Consider the following 21,161-nt stretch of genomic DNA (forward strand, 5'->3'; position numbering starts at 1 on the left):
TACTTGTCAGATTTCTACGGTTTGACAGAGAAGCAGTACGAACATCCTCACCAGACGATGCAGCAAATGAAAACGCTTCACTATAACCATAGGGAAAGAGCTGGTTCCCAAGAAGTCCAAGCAGATACTGCAATATAAACTTGTAAGCCATAGCACCGCAATGCATTTCCTTTTTTTTGTTACATTTGCATATAAATGGGTGCGTTTTAAAATCCTTTTTAATGTAAGGATTATCTAAGTATAATTTATTGAGTTGTTCTTTTATTTGGTGTAATTCAACAACTTTGTTTTTAACAGTAGCCCACCTTCTCCCTCATTTCCAATAAATCTTTGGAGATTTAATTTTAGGCTAACCTGTTTTGTCTGTTTTAGGATCTTTGGCAGCGCCTGAAACAACAGAATGCTGGGTTGCTGACTCGATTCCCGCTCTTACTGCCTCTGTCATTGTGTCCATTAGCAAAACACTCCACCCACCTTGCTTGTTGGTTTTGATCAGAGGGTGCATGACGGCTTTGTTTCCATCTGAGGCTTTATGGGATATTTTGTGCCACATCAGTTCTTGCTCCTTCAATAGCACGACGTTCTATTATTGGCACTTGGCATTTAGTTAGTTGGGAATTAACCTGGCTACCAAAACAGAACTCTAATCCTATCATGGCCAAGAATTTTGTTGATCAATTAAACCTTATTTATGTATTTTTCTTCCTAACTTACACTCCCTATCCCACGCTAAACAGAAAAAGGATTCCCATCCTCTCTGGGTCAAGCATCCTCTTTATCGCTGTGACTGTGGCTGTCAACTGAGAAACCTGACCTTGTGCTTTAAAGTGCCACCAACCGTAACCTCCAAGCATTAATAACTGAAGGATGTGGTCTTAACTGTGAAGGATGTCGTTTATTTAGGAAGGAAGTCGGTGAACTAGAGTTTCGTTACGCAAATGGTTTTCCACTAACATATTTATGGATATTATTTTTAGCAGTTATGCTGAACTTCATCGTCTAAATCTTTAAGGCTTTGATGAGACATTATGTTGTGGTGTACTCACTCTTTCAGTGACTGAAAAATACAAACAATGACACAGCTATGCTCCCTGATACGGATGTTTGTTATACTGTATATTATAATACACTCCATATTATAATAGTTTACTTTGAGACTGCATATGAGCAAGTTTCATACTTAGTCAACCTCACCTCTTACAGGCTTTGTTTAGGTTAGTTCCATATTTTAAGTGTTTTTTTTTATGTTTAATCCTTAAGTTGTATAATTTTTTTTTTCTTCCCAGAATGTCAATGGTTCAGCATTATTTATTTTCTGAAGGCAAAATGAGTGTTATTGCATTCATTTGTAGAATTTGAGTTAACTATTATTAATTCCGTTGGATTATTGGAAAGTGTTGAGTTGTCGCTCATTTGTTTAAATAAGGTTTTCAAAAACCTGGACTTGAAGTCTTTCAAAGTGTTTTTATCAGTTCTTCAGATTTTCTGAGGGTTTTGTTTCTTCAGAATTTGGCTGCCTTAATTGTTTTTACTTAGTCATCTGACCATTTTCAGAATAAATCTTTTTTTTGTTCTGTTCTTTTCCTTTTTTGTTCCTATTTAAAGATGGTGTTAAATGATGAAACATAGTTTGATCTGAAGGGACTCAGATTTCTGGTTGTTTTTTTAGGCCTGAAGCTTCCTGTGCCTCAACCTGCCCTAGCTTTGCTCAAATGCTTTTTACTAAAAAGGAAACAAAAAAAACAACAAAAATTGTTTTCAATAATTTAAAAAAATATGTTGTTCAAGAGCCAAAGTAAAAAGATTGCACTTAGAAAATTAACAAATTAGGTCATATTTCTGATGAGGCCGTCTACCTGCATGCAGACGCAACAACACAACATTATGCCGGTTCACCATTTTGATTTTAAAGTGAACTGGGATTTAAAACTCGTATTTGCACCACAGGAAGTTTATGAGAGTGATTTCTCCTTTTTGTGTGTTCACCCTTATCTCACTCAGAAATCCAAAACCCTGACACAAAAACTTTATCTATGCTTGTCTCCTTTTTATCTGATGCTGCTTTTTTTTTTTTTTTGCAAACATTATTTGTGATAAGAAGTCAGCGTCACTCTTAATACCATCGAACTCGCTTGTTATTCTCATAAAGTTTGAATCTACTGAAACTAAAAATAGTATTTAGTGACACCAACTCAAACGTCTGGTTTGTTTTAAGCACACAAGCAGAAAGATATAACACTACAGTGTGAAAATGTACCAAAGCTGTTCTGGTTTTCATAAATGTTGCTGATGTCAGCAATGGCAACCAGGTCAACCAGCATGCTGGTAAACTAGGGCACCTTTTACACTCTGCACAGAAGTGTGAAGAGTAAAGTATTTGAACTTGTCTTCTAATAAATAAAGCAATAGATACTATATAATCACATAGCTTTAGGAATACGCTGAGTGTGTGCTTTTATACCTGCAATGAAAAATCAAAGCAATACCAAGATCGTCTCAAGTTCACCAGTATAGCTGTGCAACAGATCCAACATAGTGTGCTTTTCACATTACATTAATGCTGCTGCTGTATAAGACTAAGACAATACTGGAAGAGTTGCTTTAGAAAAACTAAATGTAATCAACAGAAGTTTTCTTCTCTTAAACAGTATATATGTTTAAGTTTTCAAAGTACAACATACATGAATCATACACAAGAGTATAAAGCATACATATATATAACAAATTACTGTATAAGAAAAAATATACTCTTACCAATACGACAATAATGTAAATAAAAATTGACATTACTAAAAATAAAATAAAATGAAAACAAGTCAGGGCAATTATCTAAATAACTGGTTATACTGCACTGATTACCATTTAGACTTTAGGATGACACTATCTGTCATCCTAAAGGCTGAGTGAGTGTTTGGGTCAGTGTTTGACTGAGAAAGAAGGTCTAAAAAGAGCTGCCAGATTCTACAGAACTAATTAGTGGAGCCCGCAACATCATACCGCAATTTCTCCAAATGAAGTATCTCAGTAAAATCAGATAACCACATTTTAAACTGAGGACCCTTGTCAATTTTCCACAATTTTAATATTACTTTGTTGGCTATTACCATTCCGTACGTCACAGTGGTTTGCACGGAAATAGTGCAGTTCCTAAGTGAAGGAGAATATCCAAATAATGCAATACGGACTAGAACCAACATGCACATATACACTTCAGAGCACAAGCTGAAAATGTCACAATCCTGGAAGAGTTCAGGGCATGACCGGTACAGACGTGACAGGACTTGACCATCCTGACTTACATTTATCACATTTTGAAGATATTGAGGGGAACATTCTGTACAATTTCATTTTAGAATAGTCGAGTCTATAACTGGTGTTTGACCGAATCCTCCCCAGACCGTCCTCCCTAGACAATCGCTCCCAATCTGCAAACCCAGCCTGCTGTGCTGCGTGGGAGTTTGTGGCAAAGTTAATTAGCTCGGCGAAGATGTCAACAAAGCTTGAAAGTAATTTTCTTGATTCTGGAGAGCCCAGCAGCAGTTTGCATATATTCTTTTCTTCCGGAAGAGATACAAAATTCGGGATTTTAATTCGAACATAATTTCCAATTTGCAAACATCTGAAAAATCTGCATCCGGAAGCAAGAAACAGTGCCTTAACATTGCAAATGAAGCAATGAGAGAAGTTTTTTTTTAACAAGTGAACAATACCTAGTATTAAAGCTATGTATTTTTGTATAATCTGGTGTTTATTGATGTAGCTTTAGAAATGTACGTTTAAAATATTTGTTTATGCTTAAAGTTATTTAAATTATTACTTTTTGCATAGCAGCTCTGTATTTCAGCTCATCAGCTGAGCTACTAGGGGTCTCTGTAGTTACACACTGGAGTTATTTCTATGCTAAAACAACTGGAAAATGTACCGTCTCTGTAGCAAATTGTACATAGTTGATTTAACAGCTTGGTGTACACATTCCTTGTTAGGTACTTACTGGATATTATAAACTGCTGAACTTATATGAAGCACTCGTATGTTTTCTGCTAAGTACAAGAGGTCAATTTTCTGTCTACGCGAAACCATAAAGGAGTTTTAAATACAATGGTCTGACACCAACCGCTGGAAGTAGTACAGCAAAACTGTTACCTCAAAACCACATGTAAAACTCCCAAATTCTTAGTTACTTGCAGGTCAGTAAAGGACACAGAGAGAGAGGACACACTGTTGCCCTTTAACAGGAGACATTTTTCATGGTTGGTCAATCCAACAACACTAAAAGCAGCCAAAGGCCATAGCCTGTGCATCACAATAGCATTATATATAGATTTCCTGAAACAAGGTGGCTGCTGCTTGACACACAATGATGACATTTCTGATAAACGATAATTAGCTTTTTCTTGGAGTGCAAACATCACACTCAAAGTTACTTTTTTTTATTTAAATGCCCTACAGCTGACAAAATGACAAAGTTGTGTGATTTTCATCTCTTATTTCATAAATGTGTGTTCTGTGTGTAGAAAAGACATTTTCACTTGTAGTGTTTAAAACTTGGTGTTCTTTTTCTGTACGTAATTACATTCTAGGTTTGTAGTTTCTGTTCAGCCTCATCTTATAGATTTTTATTCTGTTTCACAAGGTTACATATTTTTTGCTTGACTTACTTCTGCAGCTACTTGTAGCTTCCTTCTTTATTAAAAGTAGACCTAAAAACAGATCCGTGCCTCAGTTTTGTTTTTTTTCCCACACCCAACACCTTTGAAAATAGACATATGTAAAAGTAGAGCTATAGCTGACCAAGTGTGACGTAGGTGAACAGTCTCAATATTAAAGTCACTCAGTTATGCAACTATCAGTTGACTTCAGTCATCAGAGGAAGCCATCACAAGGTTGATGTGATGTCTTCACATCACATGGTTAGAGGAAATAAGTTATGAGATTTTCCTGAGTGTTGTGCAGATATGGCTGGTATGGGGTGTGTGTTGACAGAAAAATGGAAACTGGGGAGTGCTACAAGGTTATGCTAGGAAAGAATGCTTATTTGTCAGTTCTGACAGTGATTGCACCTGTTAACTTTATTTATGCTGCTTGCCAAAAGTAATGTTTTACAGCTTCTTTTTAATTTCATGTGTCTTTGTCTGGAACGTCGTTTCAACCAACAACCTAAAAAAAACAAACCCATTGTCTTTGTTGATTGAACAGAACTTTCATCAACTCTTTATATTCTAATGCTGCTACTTTGTGCAATTTCATACCTGTAGAAAAAAAACTGACTAAAAATAATTTGACTGGTACAGTTTGAAGGGCAGTTACTTTTTATTTCAATAATTTCCATTGAACTCTCTTAATAACTGCTACAGTATCACATTATGCCTTTCAACAGAAATGCCCACTGGTTTCCTTGTTATGCTATCTGTATTGTGTTAAAGGAGGCCCTCTTCAGCACACATGGGATCTTGGCACATTATACTACTTTTCATAAGCTGGGTTTTTGTGCTGTTAAAATGGTTCCTTCTGTTACACGCCACATTGACTTGCGACAGCATTCACCACCTTTGAACATTTTAGGTCACAGTCTCTAATGTGTTTTGGGGGGAATTTGTGTGACAGACCAACACAAAGTAGTGCACAAATATGAAGCAGGAAGAAAATGCTGCACTGTTTGGTTATCAAAGAAAATCTTAAAACCACCTCTGGTCCTGTGTCTACACCTGCTCTAACCCACATTAACTTTTTTGGGGTTTTGTCTTTAATTCTTCATGCCTCCTAAAGCATTTCCACAGATTCTCAATTGCTTAGCCATGTCTTCTTCCACCACCCTTTCCTATTTCTCTTTTCAATGTCTCCCTCAAACAATAAGTACATCAGAGATGAACCCCAATAATACGATAACTGTGCTTCGTTTAACTGGATATAAAATCTGTCCTGTCAATGATAAACTGATATATTTGACTGGCCTTTAGGAGGTAATGTTGCTGCAGGACATTGACATCTTCCATTTTCCAGTCTGGCAAGAGTTGTTATTACACTGAGGTTACACAGTGTGCTGCGTTTCAGTCCTGTACAATTTTTGAAATCCCACAATATGTACCAAGCTTAAAGAATGGTGTGAACCCAATTTTTTACCCAAATTGGGGTAAAAAAGTTTCAATTTCGTTCCATCTGACCGGAGCATCTTCTTCCACATGTTTGTCCTGATATGCATGCCATCTTGGTGTTCATTATTCTGCAATGCTCTCAGACTGATTTATGGGAATTAAACTGAAAAACATCTATCTTTTTCCTTTCCATCCCAGTAATTCTCTTCAATGTGTTGGTCTATCACATAAAATAAAAATGCAACAAAAATATGTTATGTTTTTGTTAACGCTTTATGGAGACTTCAGACTTCTTTCTGCATGGAGTTTTGGCTGCCTTTGTGATAGACTAACAACTTGACCAAGATGTACTGCTTCTCGCCCGATGACCAAATAGGGGTATGACAAAAATGTTGAGTAATTCAAAGTATGTGCCTTTGAATCCCACTGTAGTTTCACTTAAATCCAAAAATAGTCAGTGGTCATGGTTTATATCAAAACTCTTTTGACTAGGAAGAAAAGAGAAGCTGTGTAATGTAAAGTCCAAAAGTGCAATGAATTTAAATATTTGTAGAAAGCCAGCAATAACTGAGATAAGCCACAGAGCAAACTGTGTGGAATACTGAAACCTGTTCTGTTTAACCTTGGAAAAACAAATATTGCCTCTGTCATGTTTCCTCGTCAGAGACTCATAACTACCACCATAAAGGTGACATTTAAGAGAAGAAGGTAAATTTAGAACATTGTGTCCCTTGTAAATAATGTTCTATTGAAAGCAGTGTAAACAGCAGCAACATCAGGGTTTGTTAAGGTAAGCTTGGCGGCGCTGAATTTCCAAACGGTTTTCATAAATATCTTCCACTTGCTTTTGCTGCTGTAAAAAGAGGAACAAAACAGAAGTCAGATGATTCATAAGTTCTTTTCAGAACAACTTTCTATGTTCAAGAAAAACTTACTTTCTTCTTTACAAATGCTTTAATCAGATAATGGTAACCCAAGTAGCTAAAATTACAAATTTAATTTAATCTGTAATCTATTTCAGATTACATTTATTTTGGTAAAAATACAAAAATAAACACAAAGCAATCCACAACAACTTGGTTTTCTATAATAGGAAGCATCCACACCTAATAACGCATTGACACAACTGCATTTAGCATCACTGCACATGAACTTCTTTCATGTGCAGTGAAAGAACATGAATTGTTTCAGTTCAGTCAACGAGTGAGCTGGATATTCTGCTAATGGATTTTTGGTTAGAAGTCAGAATCCTCGTTTTCATCAATTATGAATGATAAAGCAACTAAAAGGTACACATCACCACATTTCAACCACTATGCTTAAATGTCAGCATGCTGTTCTCTTTTTGAAAGAAGGTTCAAAGGTTCAATGTTTATGCAAACCTGATGCAAACTAATCATTAGGTTTGTCTAAACCTTAAATCTCTTTTGGTGGGGGCAAAAGCTTTTCGCCTACTTCCTGTCTGTTGTCAGACATGTTTTATTTAAAGGACTTTTTCATACTACAGCTCAGTCAGTAATCAGGTATGGGTGTGGAAAGTGAAATATGCTCAATAGTATTTTCATAATTTAACAAGAAGGGCCTTAGTATTTTAACAATGCCAGCTTGGTGAGGAGCGCATCTTTGCACTTATAGTTAAAATCATCATTTGAAATCTACATTTTGCATTTACTCCAGTTAACCTTGTCTGATAGGACTGGTTTGATGACCTAAAATGATTAAGAATGGAAGAAATCTGCCCTTAAAATCTCTCAGTATCTGCTATAAAATCCATGTTCCACCTTATATTGTAATGTATTCTAAGCACTCAGCTTGATATTTTCCTCTTTTTCTCAAAGTAAAGATTTGCTTATTGACTGGAAAACATGCATTATCCTTCTATAATACAAATATTGTTTTCCTTTTGCAAACTTGCAAAAAATACAAAAAAATTATTCGGGAGTTTGAGGTTGCACAGGAATTGTATGAAGTGACACCATCGTCCTTTAGTCACTGTTTCTCCTAAATTACATGAAGTATTGAGCAAACAATGTACTTGACACTTTGGTTCCTAAAAGTGAATAAAACATTACTAATAAATTCTAAAGTTAGATTTACCCGTATTTCTGAAGGAGATCTGTTCCTGTGAAAGAGACAGAAATTTAGTTTCGACCCAGGAAGACCTCGTTGTCATGATCAAAACTCCAACAGTAAGGACTTACTTTTTTCTTTGTTTCAGAATGACTAAAGCAGATATTAATATTAGGAAACATACAGAAGGGACAGCAGCTGAGATGATAATAATCAGTATGTTGGTGTTTCTTTCTGTGAATGAAAAACAGGGGGCAGCAATTCATGTTAGTTTCCTTTTGGTTTATATATCATGATGAAAAGTTTGTTGCGTGTTTGTGTGTGGGATGCGGGTTTTTTTCTCTTAAATACTTATAGACAGGCTTCTTCCTGTGGTTTCTTAAAAAAAACATTTCTATTTATGCTTTGATGAGTCCTATACTTATCATGCATTTTGATAAAGAAATTCTCCTGTAAGGTTTAGTGAGGAAAGAACCAAAAGCCAGAATGAAAAAACACCCTTAAACGTAGTTTAACTGTTTAATAACTTTAGTCATTCACTTTAATGTCTGTTCTTTCTTGTTCCTGATTGTAATGGGTGATTAAAGAAGATTTTACCGACCTGTAATTATAAGCTCCTGGACCTCATCAAAAACTCCTGAAGTTGCAGTTATCTCGCAAGTGTAGTTTCCTTCGTGTGTCTTGTTGGCTTCTTTTATGATGAGTGCATATCGCTCACTTTCTAAATCAGACATCTCTACTTTAAGGCGGTCACTTTCATTGAACCTAAGTTTAAGTTTTGGACTTTTGAAGGAGATAAGATTCTTTCCATTAAATTTCCAAGCGGCTATGGTTATGTTTTTTTCTGAGTCGGTACAGTTCAGGGTCACTCTGCTGCCTGCCACCTGTGTGATCGTTTTGGCTTCTGTGCAAAAGAAAAGGATGTCATTAGATTGCACTGACTAAGAAATAATAATAAAAAGAGAAAACAAATCTAAAAACACAAACTAGAAGCTTTGTTGAACGAACAAACCAAAAGAGGAAATGAAAACATAGAAACAGATTATCACCAAAACTTCATCTGATAACAACTCAGACTACGTAGGGTTGACCATAACCATGGTGACCATACAATAGTTAATAACAATAAGAACAATTAGAGTAACATCAGAGTGAAAAAAATTAAAAAGTAGCCGTCACTTTTTCTCCGTCTTGCTGGTGCATCAAAAAGCGTAGAAATGAATCTCATTTTGTGAAACATTACATCTTGAACTGTACTCAGTGTGCCATTTAGGATGCCTCCTGCATCTGTTAAGATGAAGAGTTTGTTGTACTTGTGCATATTACTATTTGTTACTGTTTCTTTTTTCAGTTTTCTATAACGATCACTTGATCAAACCTGGGTCAGATATTCAATGTTTAGCTAACCCTCTCCAAAGTATTCTCGTAAAAAGTTGTTGCTTTGTCCTCTTTCAACTCAAGAACACAGTTCAAACTTATATTATTGGAGGAACATCTAATAAAATAATTTTTTAGAGTAACCACAACTTCTCAGTTTGGCTTACTATAAATCTGGACTTTAACTGAACTTTTCTAAATAATGCATAGAGTTGAAACTAAAGGTTTATGTGCAAGATACAGACACCTTTTGTCTCATTCTTAAGTCAGACCAAACCTCTATTGTTTTAAGACAGTCGGAATTAACACAAATATTTAAGAGAAAGAATATGTGAGATATTTCTTTATGAATGTCTTAAATATTCTAAATTTACATACATTTTCTCATTAGCACTGCCAGCTGCATGACTTGGGTCATATATTTTGGCTATCCCTCTACAAGTGTCTCAAGATTAAAAATTTACTGTTTATCAGTCAGCACTGCTTCAATACACAATGCTAAGGGGAATTACATTGCACAAAAAGACATGTAATAAATGTCAGTAAAGCTTAAAAAGTTATCAAGTATCTGCAGTATAGCATAATCTATAGTATACTATATTATAGCGTAGTAGTTAACTATAACTAGAAAATGGTGAAATAGTGATTTCCTGTAAATGAAGCCTAAAAATGAAAGTGTTTGGAGCTACCTTTGATTAATGATAACTTGAACATTGGTTTGTTAGTGAAGACATTGGCTTTCTCCTTTTAACCAGGTTGGACATGCAGAGACTGCGACTGATCTTTCATCACATGAATTCCCAGGAATTTCATGAGTTACATGTTCATTCTTGATATATTTGAGATCAGGGATTTGTGACAGTTTCATCGAAACATTAACATTGTTGTCCTTAAATCACTCTGTAACCACTTTGGCCTTCTACTCAGGGTCATTGTCCATTAGGAAGAGCCACTTACACTTCAGCTTTCGTTTCTTAGCTGGTGTCTTTAGATAGTATTTCCACATATTGTTCTTTCTTCATGCTACCATCCACTTTATGAAATGGAGCAGTTCCTCCTGCAGCCCCACAACATGCTGCTTTCACGCCTATGCTTCACAACTATCATTGTGTTCCAAGAATCACAAGTCTCCTCACTTTTCCTCCAAATATGAGCACAGTGCCACAACATCTGACCGCAGGACATATCTCTTATAATGAATGTCTCCATATTTCTGGATAATGACTCTGTCATGAAATGTTCATCTCTGGGACACAAAACCTCCTTCATGAGCGGTATGATGGTTTTGCATTCCCATCATGTCTGAAAACATGAACATGGCACATTTAAGAATCTTTAAAGTTTTCCCAAAGATTAACCAGACTTGTCAAACTCCTAATTTTTCTTCATGACATCTTGGCTGACTTTATTTCACCTTCCCACTATGTCAGACAACAAAATAGTGTGTTGGAGGTGCCAGTCTACCTATCACCTACTACTTGATAAATGAAAAATGAAACAGAAATTTCCTGACAGAACATAAACCACAATGGGGGAATGCTGTACGAAAAAAGCAGGAGAAACCAGAGCCGCAACAGAACAAAAATGTGGAAACGAAAGTCAGTCACAGAAGTAGGAAAAAGAAGCAAAAGTAAAACAAATCGGTTCAAACAAAACAACAATCAGATACGTAAAACCAAAGATGTTGTGATTATCAAACATTTTACCATCTAAATATTTAGTTTCCAAGGAGCCTGACTCTCTCTTAATCTTTTAAAGTCATCTTGATTAATAGCTGCTTTTGCTTTCAAAAGGTGTTTTGAAAACTTTTTATTTGTGCATTTTTGAAATTTTAGATTATTGTTTAAATGGTTTTACTCTGAAGTATAACTGATCGAGGCATAATACGTCTCCTTAAGTCAAGGGATGATTCAGCACTTTGCCAATATCTATCAATATTAACAATGACTTAACAGGAAACAGAGTTAGAATTGGATCCTCAGCCATTTTGTTACCAGCCAATCTACCTTCATACCAACATGTGTTGTTTATCTCTTAACCAAAGCCAAAAGATCAACAAAGATTGGCACCAACAATGTCACTCTTAAAGAGCTAAGCTTATGTTGACATAGAGTCAATCAACTGAGGGATGATGAATCTCATCGGTTCTCAAAATAAACTACAGTCTAAAGAAAAACTTGATGGACTTCTGAAAACTATCGACTACGACCAATTTACAGAATTACAAGAAAGTCAGGCTTCTTGTTAACACAACATGGAGAAACTAATAATGGTTTAAAAGTTTTAAACTGAATTGTGCATATAATCATCTTTCATGATCTACTCAAAAGGAAGTTGTACCTGCTGGCCAGAAAATCCAGAAGATGCAACATATCAACGAACAGTCGATGCAGCAATATCTTAAGAAATTCATCATCCCACCTAAAAACAAAGCGCATTTAACAGCATCGTGGTTTTCACACTAGAGCTTATTTCTAATGAGTCTTTTTTATGAAAAATCTGAGTTTAGATAAGCAGTAGTGACCTTTCTAGATCACTAAAAACACTTTTTATTTACATTTAAAGCATAGAAGAGTTTACACCCTCAAATCGTTGCATGTAATTAAAGTAAGCAATTATGTGTAAACTTAAAAATTATTTTACAGAGGAACATCCTGTCTAACCATCAAACAACAAGCTGTATTGTTTGTTTTCTTACCTGTGTAGGGTCCAACAGTTCTCTGATTTCCTCTTTATCTGTTAGCTCTGCTTTCTTAGAAATGCAACAAATAGAGAAGTTTCTTGCTCTATGTTTTTAATATATAAACAGTTTTTTCTTGCACCACCAGCATCTGGTGTAGCTGACACTTCTTCGGCTGACACTTGATTAGAACCCCACACACGTTCAAAAAAAGAAAAATTGCTTTCCACACCGGAAGTGAGAGCCGTGGTGTCTGTTGTAGTAGGAGGGTCTGAGTAATGTGCTTTTTTAGTTTTCAAGCTAGTCTGTCAGGGGAAGAGTGAAGGTTTTAGCCTTCTGGGGGTCATCTCTTTCCACCTCAGTCTATGTTTTCTTTTTGTTTTGTTTTCTTGTTTTTCCAAGCTTTGTACAGCGCAGTTCATTTTATGCAACCTTCATAAGAGTAAAGGACAAAGTTCACTTTTATTTTCTTCTTCCTCTTTGCATGCATTCTGAAAACATACATTCCTAAATAAGTCATCATAAAATGACCTCCTGACACGGTTATGCCTTAAAATGGAAATGAGACAAGCTAATCTGTGGGAACATTCATATGTTTATTGTTATTTTGATCTAACAATGAAAATGCAAGCTTGTCTTGTGAACTCATCCTTCAGATGATGAAAGTCAACTGATTTTCAGTGATGCATGTTTCAGTGCAAGGTTAGTATTTTCCCGTTCAGGTTCAGGAAAGTTTCATTCAAAAGGTGTGAGAAACCAGACAAACGCAGAAGTTTGATAGCAGGAAGAAGTATGAATAAATACAACTGGTTTCCATTTCACGATAAGACATTGCTTTATTATGTTCTGTCAAACTATTTCTGTTTGTCAAAATGGCCAGACGTTTGTTAGGTTTTTTTTGTAAAGATTTAGCTGACGTATACTTGGCAGGAAGCAATTGCTCAACTTAGTGTTTCAACGGAAAACTGATTCAAATGATCTGTGTATTCTTAGCTTATCAGGAATGACAAAAACAGTACAACTCTTCTGCTTTTGCGTGCCTGTTAGTTGAAGGCTGAGCCACCTTGGCTTTAATTGATCTTTTACACAACCTTAATGTTTCTACAGTACTGTAAAATAAACTTTAGGAAATAAAAAACTGTTGTGAAAAGTAACTTAAAAAACTGTACAGGTTTCTTAGGAGTTTCTAAACATTACAAAATGCTACCAAAGACCCCCCTTCACATCTAAGATTAAAGACTTCATTACAGAAAAAAAAATGGGCCAAGATATGAGTGGGTTTCTGCAGTCCATCAACAAGGAAGTGCACGCCTGTGCTTCTGTAGTGGCAGCATTTCTGTTTACTGTGTGTGATGCCAGGCCACGTCTGTCAGCACTGGTCAAGGTGTATGATTACAGAAACTTAAGTTCTGTGTGCTTTGTGAGCAGTAGTGTGCTGCACTCACTGTGGGATTGCTGAGGAACTCGGGGTGGTTTGTGGTTTTTCAGAAGGACGTTGACGTGTGCAGTTTTGCAGTCTGTACCTTTTACAAAACAGCCTCAGAACCTTGCTGTAATCACCTCGTCGATCTTTTATAAATGGCCTATTCTTGCATACCACTTTTCCAAATCTAGATGACCTTAAAGTACGTCACACTACATTCAGACATTCATGCACACACTCACACATGGTGGCAAGCCCTGAGAGAGCCTGACAGAGTGGAAGCTGCCATGCGCTGCATCTGCCATCGGGGCTTTTGACCTACTAACCTGCACCAGTAGGCAAGGTGGGTGAAGGGTCATTGCCAAGGGCTCAACAACTGAGACAGATGGAGCAAGTTTGGAATTGGCAACCCACTGATTACGGAACAAAGAACCACAGTATTTCCAATGGAAAAAGAAAAAACTTTGGTGTTTGTGCTTGGGTGACTCAATAATATGTGTGTGTGCATGGGTGTACACTTGAAAATGGTTGGAACCCCTTACATTGACAATAAAACATACTTCCCTAGCTCTGTCTATTGTTTTGTGAAATAAGCCATTCTACCTGATTGAAAAATGCTCATGCTGTGGTTTCCATGGTTAATTCACTACACCCATAAAGCTAATGTTGCCATCCAGGTGTTTTAATTGCTGACTGCAGGACCTTTGTTGCACATCTTCCTTGTCCCATTTCATGTTTGATTACTGTCAAATGTCTCTTATACAACAGCGTTTTCTCCTTCATTTGTAAGGCTGAAATTGATTGTGGAGGTGTAAAACTTCAATTACACCAAGAAATACCACACAGTGGATGTCAGAATCTGTGTTTTTCTATGTTTTTATTTTGAGTTTCCGTGTCTTCTGAGTTTCCATGTTGTCCTGTCTTCCCTTTGATTGCTCCCAGGTGTGTCTCGTTCCCTTATTACCTCCTGTGTATTTAATGTCACCTGTGTTTCTGCGTCTCTGTTGGGTCCTCGTCGCTTCTCGCGTCATTTCTGTCTGCCCGTTTGTTTGCCACGGATATTTTCTGTTGCTACCGGTATGAGCCCTGGCTTCTGCTCAGCTGTGCCGCCAGAACCTTGTGGACTGTTTGGAGCATGATTTATTATTAAAATACCATCTCTCATCTACCTGGGTCATCTGCACCTGCCTCACCACCTCACACCACCGCACTTCATGACAGTGGAAGAAAAATCTGTATGAGGTTGAGAGCATTAGCTCAGGATTATCAGTAGAGCAGCATGTGACCTATGTGACAAAAGGTCACAGCACAGCCATGCTTGTTTCTGTAGAGAAATAAAGCTTCCCGAATGATTTTGAAGCTCACGGTGAGAAAACCCATGGTGTAAAAGGAGGACTATATAACTTTTGGAGGATTGTTTTAGCAGCTTTTCTGACAGCTGAACAGCTTTTCTGTTTGAATGAAGCCGAATGGTGTAAGCCAAGGAAGGTTGATTTAAAAAGAAAAAGAAAGAAAAAGTAATAACACATGGCAGCCTAGGAGTCCACAGTAATTACATGACTAATTCACTGGTTACCTGAAGAAAAAATAAGGCTTTTTTCTTTTTTAGGTGCTCAGAAGAACTCGGTAAATGTCAGGGAAGAAAACTTTGTCTGAACACCACATCCAAGAATAGTCAGAGAGAGTCATTTAACCCACGTGCAGAATCATACAAAGACAGCAGGATGAAAGTAATATGTTTATTTACAACATGTACAAGGGGAGAGAAAGGGTGTGAGTTTTAATATGTAAAAACTGCTTTTATAAATGTTACCCACTGCAGCTCTAAGCCTTGCTAAAACTATCAGAGACCATAGATCATGACATCCACTGATATTGAATTTTCAAAGTAAACTGTGGACTGAATTTCCGGCAGACGCCGGCTCTGCCCCATGTGGGAATAGAGCAAACCTCCGACAAATAGGTGTTATAATTGCATAGGTAGTGAAACTCAATGTGTTACCTGAGACATCTGAATGATTTTTATCTTATCAGCCAACACTGATGCAAAGACAACAGGCAGAAATATTCTCCAGCAAGTTCTACATCAGTTCTGTAAGGTTATATGCGGGAAACAATGGAGAAATCAACCCAGGTCTTTCGCAGTCAGAGGAAGAGGGGCACACAGTCTCATTGGATGTGAGTGTGAAAGCTGTGTTGGACGCATTTTGCACATACAAAATAGACGAGTAATGACTTAAACAATGCCAGTTTGTGAAAATCTGCCTTCAGAAAAATGTTTAAAAATGAACAGTATAAAAATGTGCTTAACTTTAAATACCGCAGTTACTGCAACGTTTTTATGCACACATAAAATCAGGGATAACTGTGTTCACTTATTTGACTATCAATAAGTGTCGTCATGATAAAAAATGGGATGTTTACTACCAGTTACCTTCGTACTGCTTGACATGAGGTCGGCTGCAGGCCCTAATCCATCTCTTGTGGTATTCCAGTCTCATCTTGGGTTTTGGAACTATAATAAGTTGTCTTTTGGCCCCTACATGCTCTGGGTAACGGCTGTCGGGATTGCATGTTTCCCACTAACAACATTGGACCATGACTTCCTATTATTTTCCATGAAATCTTTTATGACCGCAGTGCGTTAGCAATGTTTGCAGAGGTCCAGATAAGGGGCAGGTAACTGAGGACAAATTTTGACCATTGAGGAGTCATTTGATGACAAACCGCCAGGAATGATTGGCAGGTGGATGTCAGTTGTCTTCTTGGCTGTAAGTATAATTTGGTGGTCTTTCTTCCTGTCACCTGAATGTTGCAAAAGGTGTACTTCATGACTCTATGTTAAGACTACGCTGTTTTTTGTTTGCTTGTTTTGGTTTTGGTTTTCACAATTTATGATGTAATCTATTGTTAAGACAATGTTGTTTTGTGTATTTGGTTTCCTCTTTCAGCTTTCTCTCAGCCTTATCTAGTTTTTCCCAGTCTGTTATCAGTTACTGTCTGTTGAAACAGGTGCTGTGCTGAGAGCAGCTGTTTGAGACAGTGTCCCCAAGGCTATCTCAGAACAGGATACCCACCACCTGCTTTATTTCTGTCTACACTCAAATATAAAAGGTGTTTGCTTCATTTTCCCACCCATAAAGAATCATGGTTGATGCATATGCCTATTGCAGTTACTGTAAACAAATAGTAACTTGAGTAACATGAGATCGGCATATGCCGATCTTTGACATGAAGCTCGCTTACTAACAATAGAACTTCAGATTGCATTGTGAAGTTAGGTTGCCAGGCCAGGAGACACTCTCTTCTGGTATCCAAAAAATATGCATTTTAGACATATGGCCCCATTATAAATCAGGTCGTACACCTTTCCTGCATTTTCTATTGTAAATTTTGTGTTTTTGCTACAGAGTAAAGGTTTCCTTCTTACAGATCTCCCTTGAAAGTTGACATCCTTTTTCTAATTATCCAGGAATAGACTCATAACAGTAGCAATTAGCGTGTTGAGATCTTTGATCTCAGCATGATGTGTGTGTGGGAGTGTGCAGGGGTGTGTGTGCACCAGATGTCTGATTTTTGCCATGTCAAGTGGAATTTAATGTGTGTTGTTCCTCAGCAGTAATTACTTTTTTTCTTTACTGCACACAGAAAATTTTAAAAAGTTTTAAAAACTTTAAAAAGTTTATCACTGTCAAATTATGTTAAAATGTGTTTGTCCAAACAAGTCAAAGAAAGACGTATGGTGTCCTGATTTTTCACAGGACTGTAAATTATCACAAGGTATGCAAACATCAGGATGGTTACTTGGTGACTAATGGCCCAGGTAATGGGATTGTTATGGAAAAAGCACAGGACAGTTATTTAAGTCCCAGTTCATCAAAAGTTTAGATTTTGAATTTAAGTTTTGACATCTGCAGTGTTTTTACTGTAAAAACACAGCAAATGTATTATTATTAGCAGTAATCAGGAATAATGTCAATGCCACAGTTCTCAAATCTTTGGTACAAGTAAGGTGGTGGTCCTTTGTGGTTGTAGTTATTCCTTACCTTTGCTGTGTCACTGTATCTCTTAGATTGGAAGTTAGATCTAGGAATAGTATTTAACCATATTACATTTGCAAATTTGAAAACCAGCAGGACGTGGTCATGGATAAATTTAGGGAGCAGGCTAGCAGCTGCATTTGTAACCTTATTTGGATTGGGGGGATTGGGAGTGGCGCTTGAAGAATAGCAGGATCTCATACCAGAAACTGGTATGAGATCAGTTATATACCAGAAACTCTGTAGGGTGCCAAAACAGAAGTCTTGACTGTTTTATGAGTGCAACACAGGGGAAATGCGTGTTTACAGCAACCACAACAGATTGATCCCAGCTGTGCTTGTGATGCTTTTCTTTGTATTTCTTTGTACTTTTCTTACTGGTGCAACCAGTGGGAAACTGTACAACTGCTTAGCCAAACTGCTTAACCAGTTTGGCTAAGCAGTTTCTTTAGCAAACTGCTTAGCCAAAGAAAACCTTCAGAGTACCTCTGACTCAACTTCCAACTCAAAATTTGATCTTCATTTCCCCTCAGATTTGTTAGCTGTAACATCTCAAGCGTATCTTTCAAAGTGACAGAATAAGAAAAATAATGAAATCAACCTAAACACAGACATATTTAATCTAAATTCTGAGCAACTTATCTTCAAGCAGTTCAGCCTGGTGTTTATTTATCAAGCCTGCTTATTAGATTGAACTTAGATTCTTTGCAAGCTCTAACTTCTTTTGCCTTTGAATAAATAAATTCATTTCAAACTGTGTTGTATTTGTTAAAAAACATACTGTGAACACATATATCTCCAGAATTAACATAAAATTTCAGATTTATGCGACTTATCAAGGTCCTGTTTTTAAAACATGGAGTCTTGCTGTATTTCTGTAGGAAATGAATTATGACATGGTCTGATTAGCAGGTTTTCCTCCCTTCCCATTGGAAGGCTCACATGCTGTGAACTGGATTGCATGTGGCTACTTCTTCTTATTCAAAATATCACTGCAGAAATATATATTCGGTTGACCTCAGCATACAGTCTCTATGGATTTTTTTCCTCTCCTTTACTGTCTTTCCATTTGAGTTATGGCAAAGAAACAGAAAACATGTTAATGAACTGTGGTTACTGTAATGCAGCGTTTCTCAATTCCGGTCCTCAGGCCCCCCCCTGCCCTGCCCTGCCCTGCCCTGCCCTGCATGCTTTAGGTCAGCGTTTCCCAATTCCAGTCCTCAGGCCCCCCTGCTCTGCATGTTTTAGATGTGCCTCTATTCCAGAGCAGCTGATTCAAATGATTGCATGACCATCAAGTGCTGCAGAAACCTGTTGATCACCCATATATTCAATCCAGGTGTGTAGCAGAAGGGAAACATCTAAAACATGCAGAGCAGGGGGGCCTGAGGACTGGAATTGAGAAGCACTGCTGTAATGGAAAATGATCTAAAATAGCAGTGACAGTAGTAGTAGTAGTGATAATACACTGGCGTCAGTGTGGCAGTCAGCCAGGGGCGCATAAAGGGGGGGAAAGTTATGACAATTTCAAGGGCCCCTGACTGACAGGGGGCCCTCCGCAATTTTTTATTTTTATTTTTTTCATAGAAATAAAAAAAAAGGGGCCCTGTCAATTACAAAATTAATCATATTGTGTTTTCTAAAATAGTTTTTACAGTAAAAATCAAATGTTGCCCCTCCCAGACCAAAAACCAGACGTCCATATTTGCACTAAACCCCCCTGGATCTGCATGAAATGGTTCATTCCTGCTTGGGGCTCTTCAGCAGCAGTCAGTAGAAGACACAAACGATTATTATGCTGCTAAGAAAAATGATAAAGTCAGGTTTCCAAAAAAATAAGAGAAATAGAGAGAGAAAAAGACAAGAGTGTCAATTGATAACCCAGCTTTTCTCCAAGAGAGGTGGGCAGACTGTGTGAGATTATCAACCATTTAGCATAATTAGCTCAGCTTCAGACTACTGTTTGCCTCCATTTCATTTGCATTCTATGAACGAAGGGAAAAAATTACCCAACATATTCATATATTTAACTTGTACCTGTATCTTTTACCATTTAACAACAGATGAGTCAGTCAGCAGCTCTAACCCACGTCCCTCCTGACCTGTCCTCTCCTGAGTGAAATTAAAGCTGCAGTATGTAAGTTTTATAATAATATTTTTTTTACATATTTCTTAAAATTGTCATTATGTTGTGACAGTATGGTATAGAAATAACCTGTGAATTTTTTTTAAATCTGCCTTCTCCCAGTACTATCTAGAAACAACTAATCAGAGGCAGAAGAGTTTTAGTGCTGTCAATCACAATCTCATGTGGCTGCTCCCTCCCTCCCCTTGCTCTGTGCTATGCTGTAGCTAGCAATAACGATAAGTTGTTTCTCCACCATTAGAACATTTAGCAGTGAGTGAATGTAGTTGATTGACAGCACTAAGACCCTCCTCCTGGTTCTGATTGGTTGTTTTTGGCCAGAATGTTGCATTACTTTAGCCAGTAATAGTAGTTCAGGGAGCAGGTGGAGGAGATAGATCTTTTCACAAATTATCTGTCTCATAACAAACTATCACAACATGGTGCCAGCTTTAACAAATATGGAGATATGTTTTGTCTATAGAAATGGAAAAATTATGGCAATTCAAATCCACTCAAAGTGACCATAAGGAAGAATATTTCTGTGTATGTCAGATAACAAGGTCTCTGGAGGCCTGTTGGATGACGGTGCTTTAGCTGCAAAACACTGCCCCCTAGTGGTGATAATATTCCTTGCAGTTTTTCTAATCACGGTTGTGCTTTTTGGTCTGGTTGCTTTTAATCCTGATTATAATGGCAGTAAACAAGTCTTAATATAAATTTATTCACTTTACATACATTACTTCATATAATAATATTTCCCTCTTGCTTCTGTTTCTTCTATATGTACAGTTAAGACCAATTTTTTTTTCTGCATTTCACAAATAAGCACCTTCCCCCCTGCCTCAAAAGACAAAACGTGAAAATTTATTTAGGCCTGTTAGGATTGCCAAAGTTCTTAAAATTTTCAAAAGAAGAAAGAATTTTTTTAGATGAATCTATATATTTTTTACTTTCTACAAATTTAGAAGTGTACGTACGCTTCCTTTGTATTTGGTGGATAGACTTGCCTTCAAATTGTTTGGTTTGGGTCAAACATTTGGGATACCATCACTTCTCACAATAGTTTACTGGAGCTTTCTCCAAACAGAACTGGTGTAGCATGTCTGCAAACACCTTTGAAGTTCTCCAAGTAATTTTTTGTGGGATTGGGTTCAGAACTTTGTTACATATGATACACTTTGTAAACAGTGTACCAGTCCAGACCTCCCATCCTTTGTGTCCTGTCACACACTGACAGAACATGTCTCCAGAATTTAAAGTTCTTGCTAGAGTGTATTTAGAAACTGTCATGTGGCTTTTGTCATCTTGCCTTTGGAGTAATGACTTCTTCCTCTGAGTGCCTGAGAGGCGT

General features: G+C 37.1%; 1 protein-coding gene and 1 long non-coding RNA gene across 3 annotated transcripts in view; one reads left to right on the forward strand and one right to left on the reverse strand.

Moving 5' to 3' along the window:
• The window catches only part of LOC102216392 (poliovirus receptor homolog), a 53,857-nt gene that overhangs the window by 30,063 nt on the left and 2,633 nt on the right, over positions 1 to 21,161 (forward strand). The window contains exon 7 of one of the 2 annotated variants that reach the window (XR_002753039.1): positions 11 to 142. Coding sequence is in view for 1 of the 2 variants with exons in the window: in XM_023336631.1 (XP_023192399.1) it covers positions 11 to 86 (76 nt within the window). In the remaining variant the exon portion in view is untranslated. Of the gene's footprint in view, positions 1 to 10; positions 4,710 to 21,161 lie in introns of those variants that run through there. The other variant, XM_023336631.1, reaches the window with a different exon arrangement.
• On the reverse strand, positions 2,063 to 14,455 carry LOC111609282. Its single transcript, XR_002753040.1, has 6 exons — positions 12,238 to 14,455; positions 11,880 to 11,960; positions 8,764 to 9,066; positions 8,294 to 8,396; positions 8,190 to 8,214; positions 2,063 to 6,945 (listed from the first exon to the last, which is right to left on the reverse strand). It is a non-coding gene; the product is annotated as an uncharacterized LOC111609282 (long non-coding RNA).

This window comes from Xiphophorus maculatus, chromosome 7 (assembly GCF_002775205.1).
Source record: "Xiphophorus maculatus strain JP 163 A chromosome 7, X_maculatus-5.0-male, whole genome shotgun sequence".
Taxonomy (NCBI): Eukaryota; Metazoa; Chordata; class Actinopteri; order Cyprinodontiformes; family Poeciliidae; genus Xiphophorus; species Xiphophorus maculatus.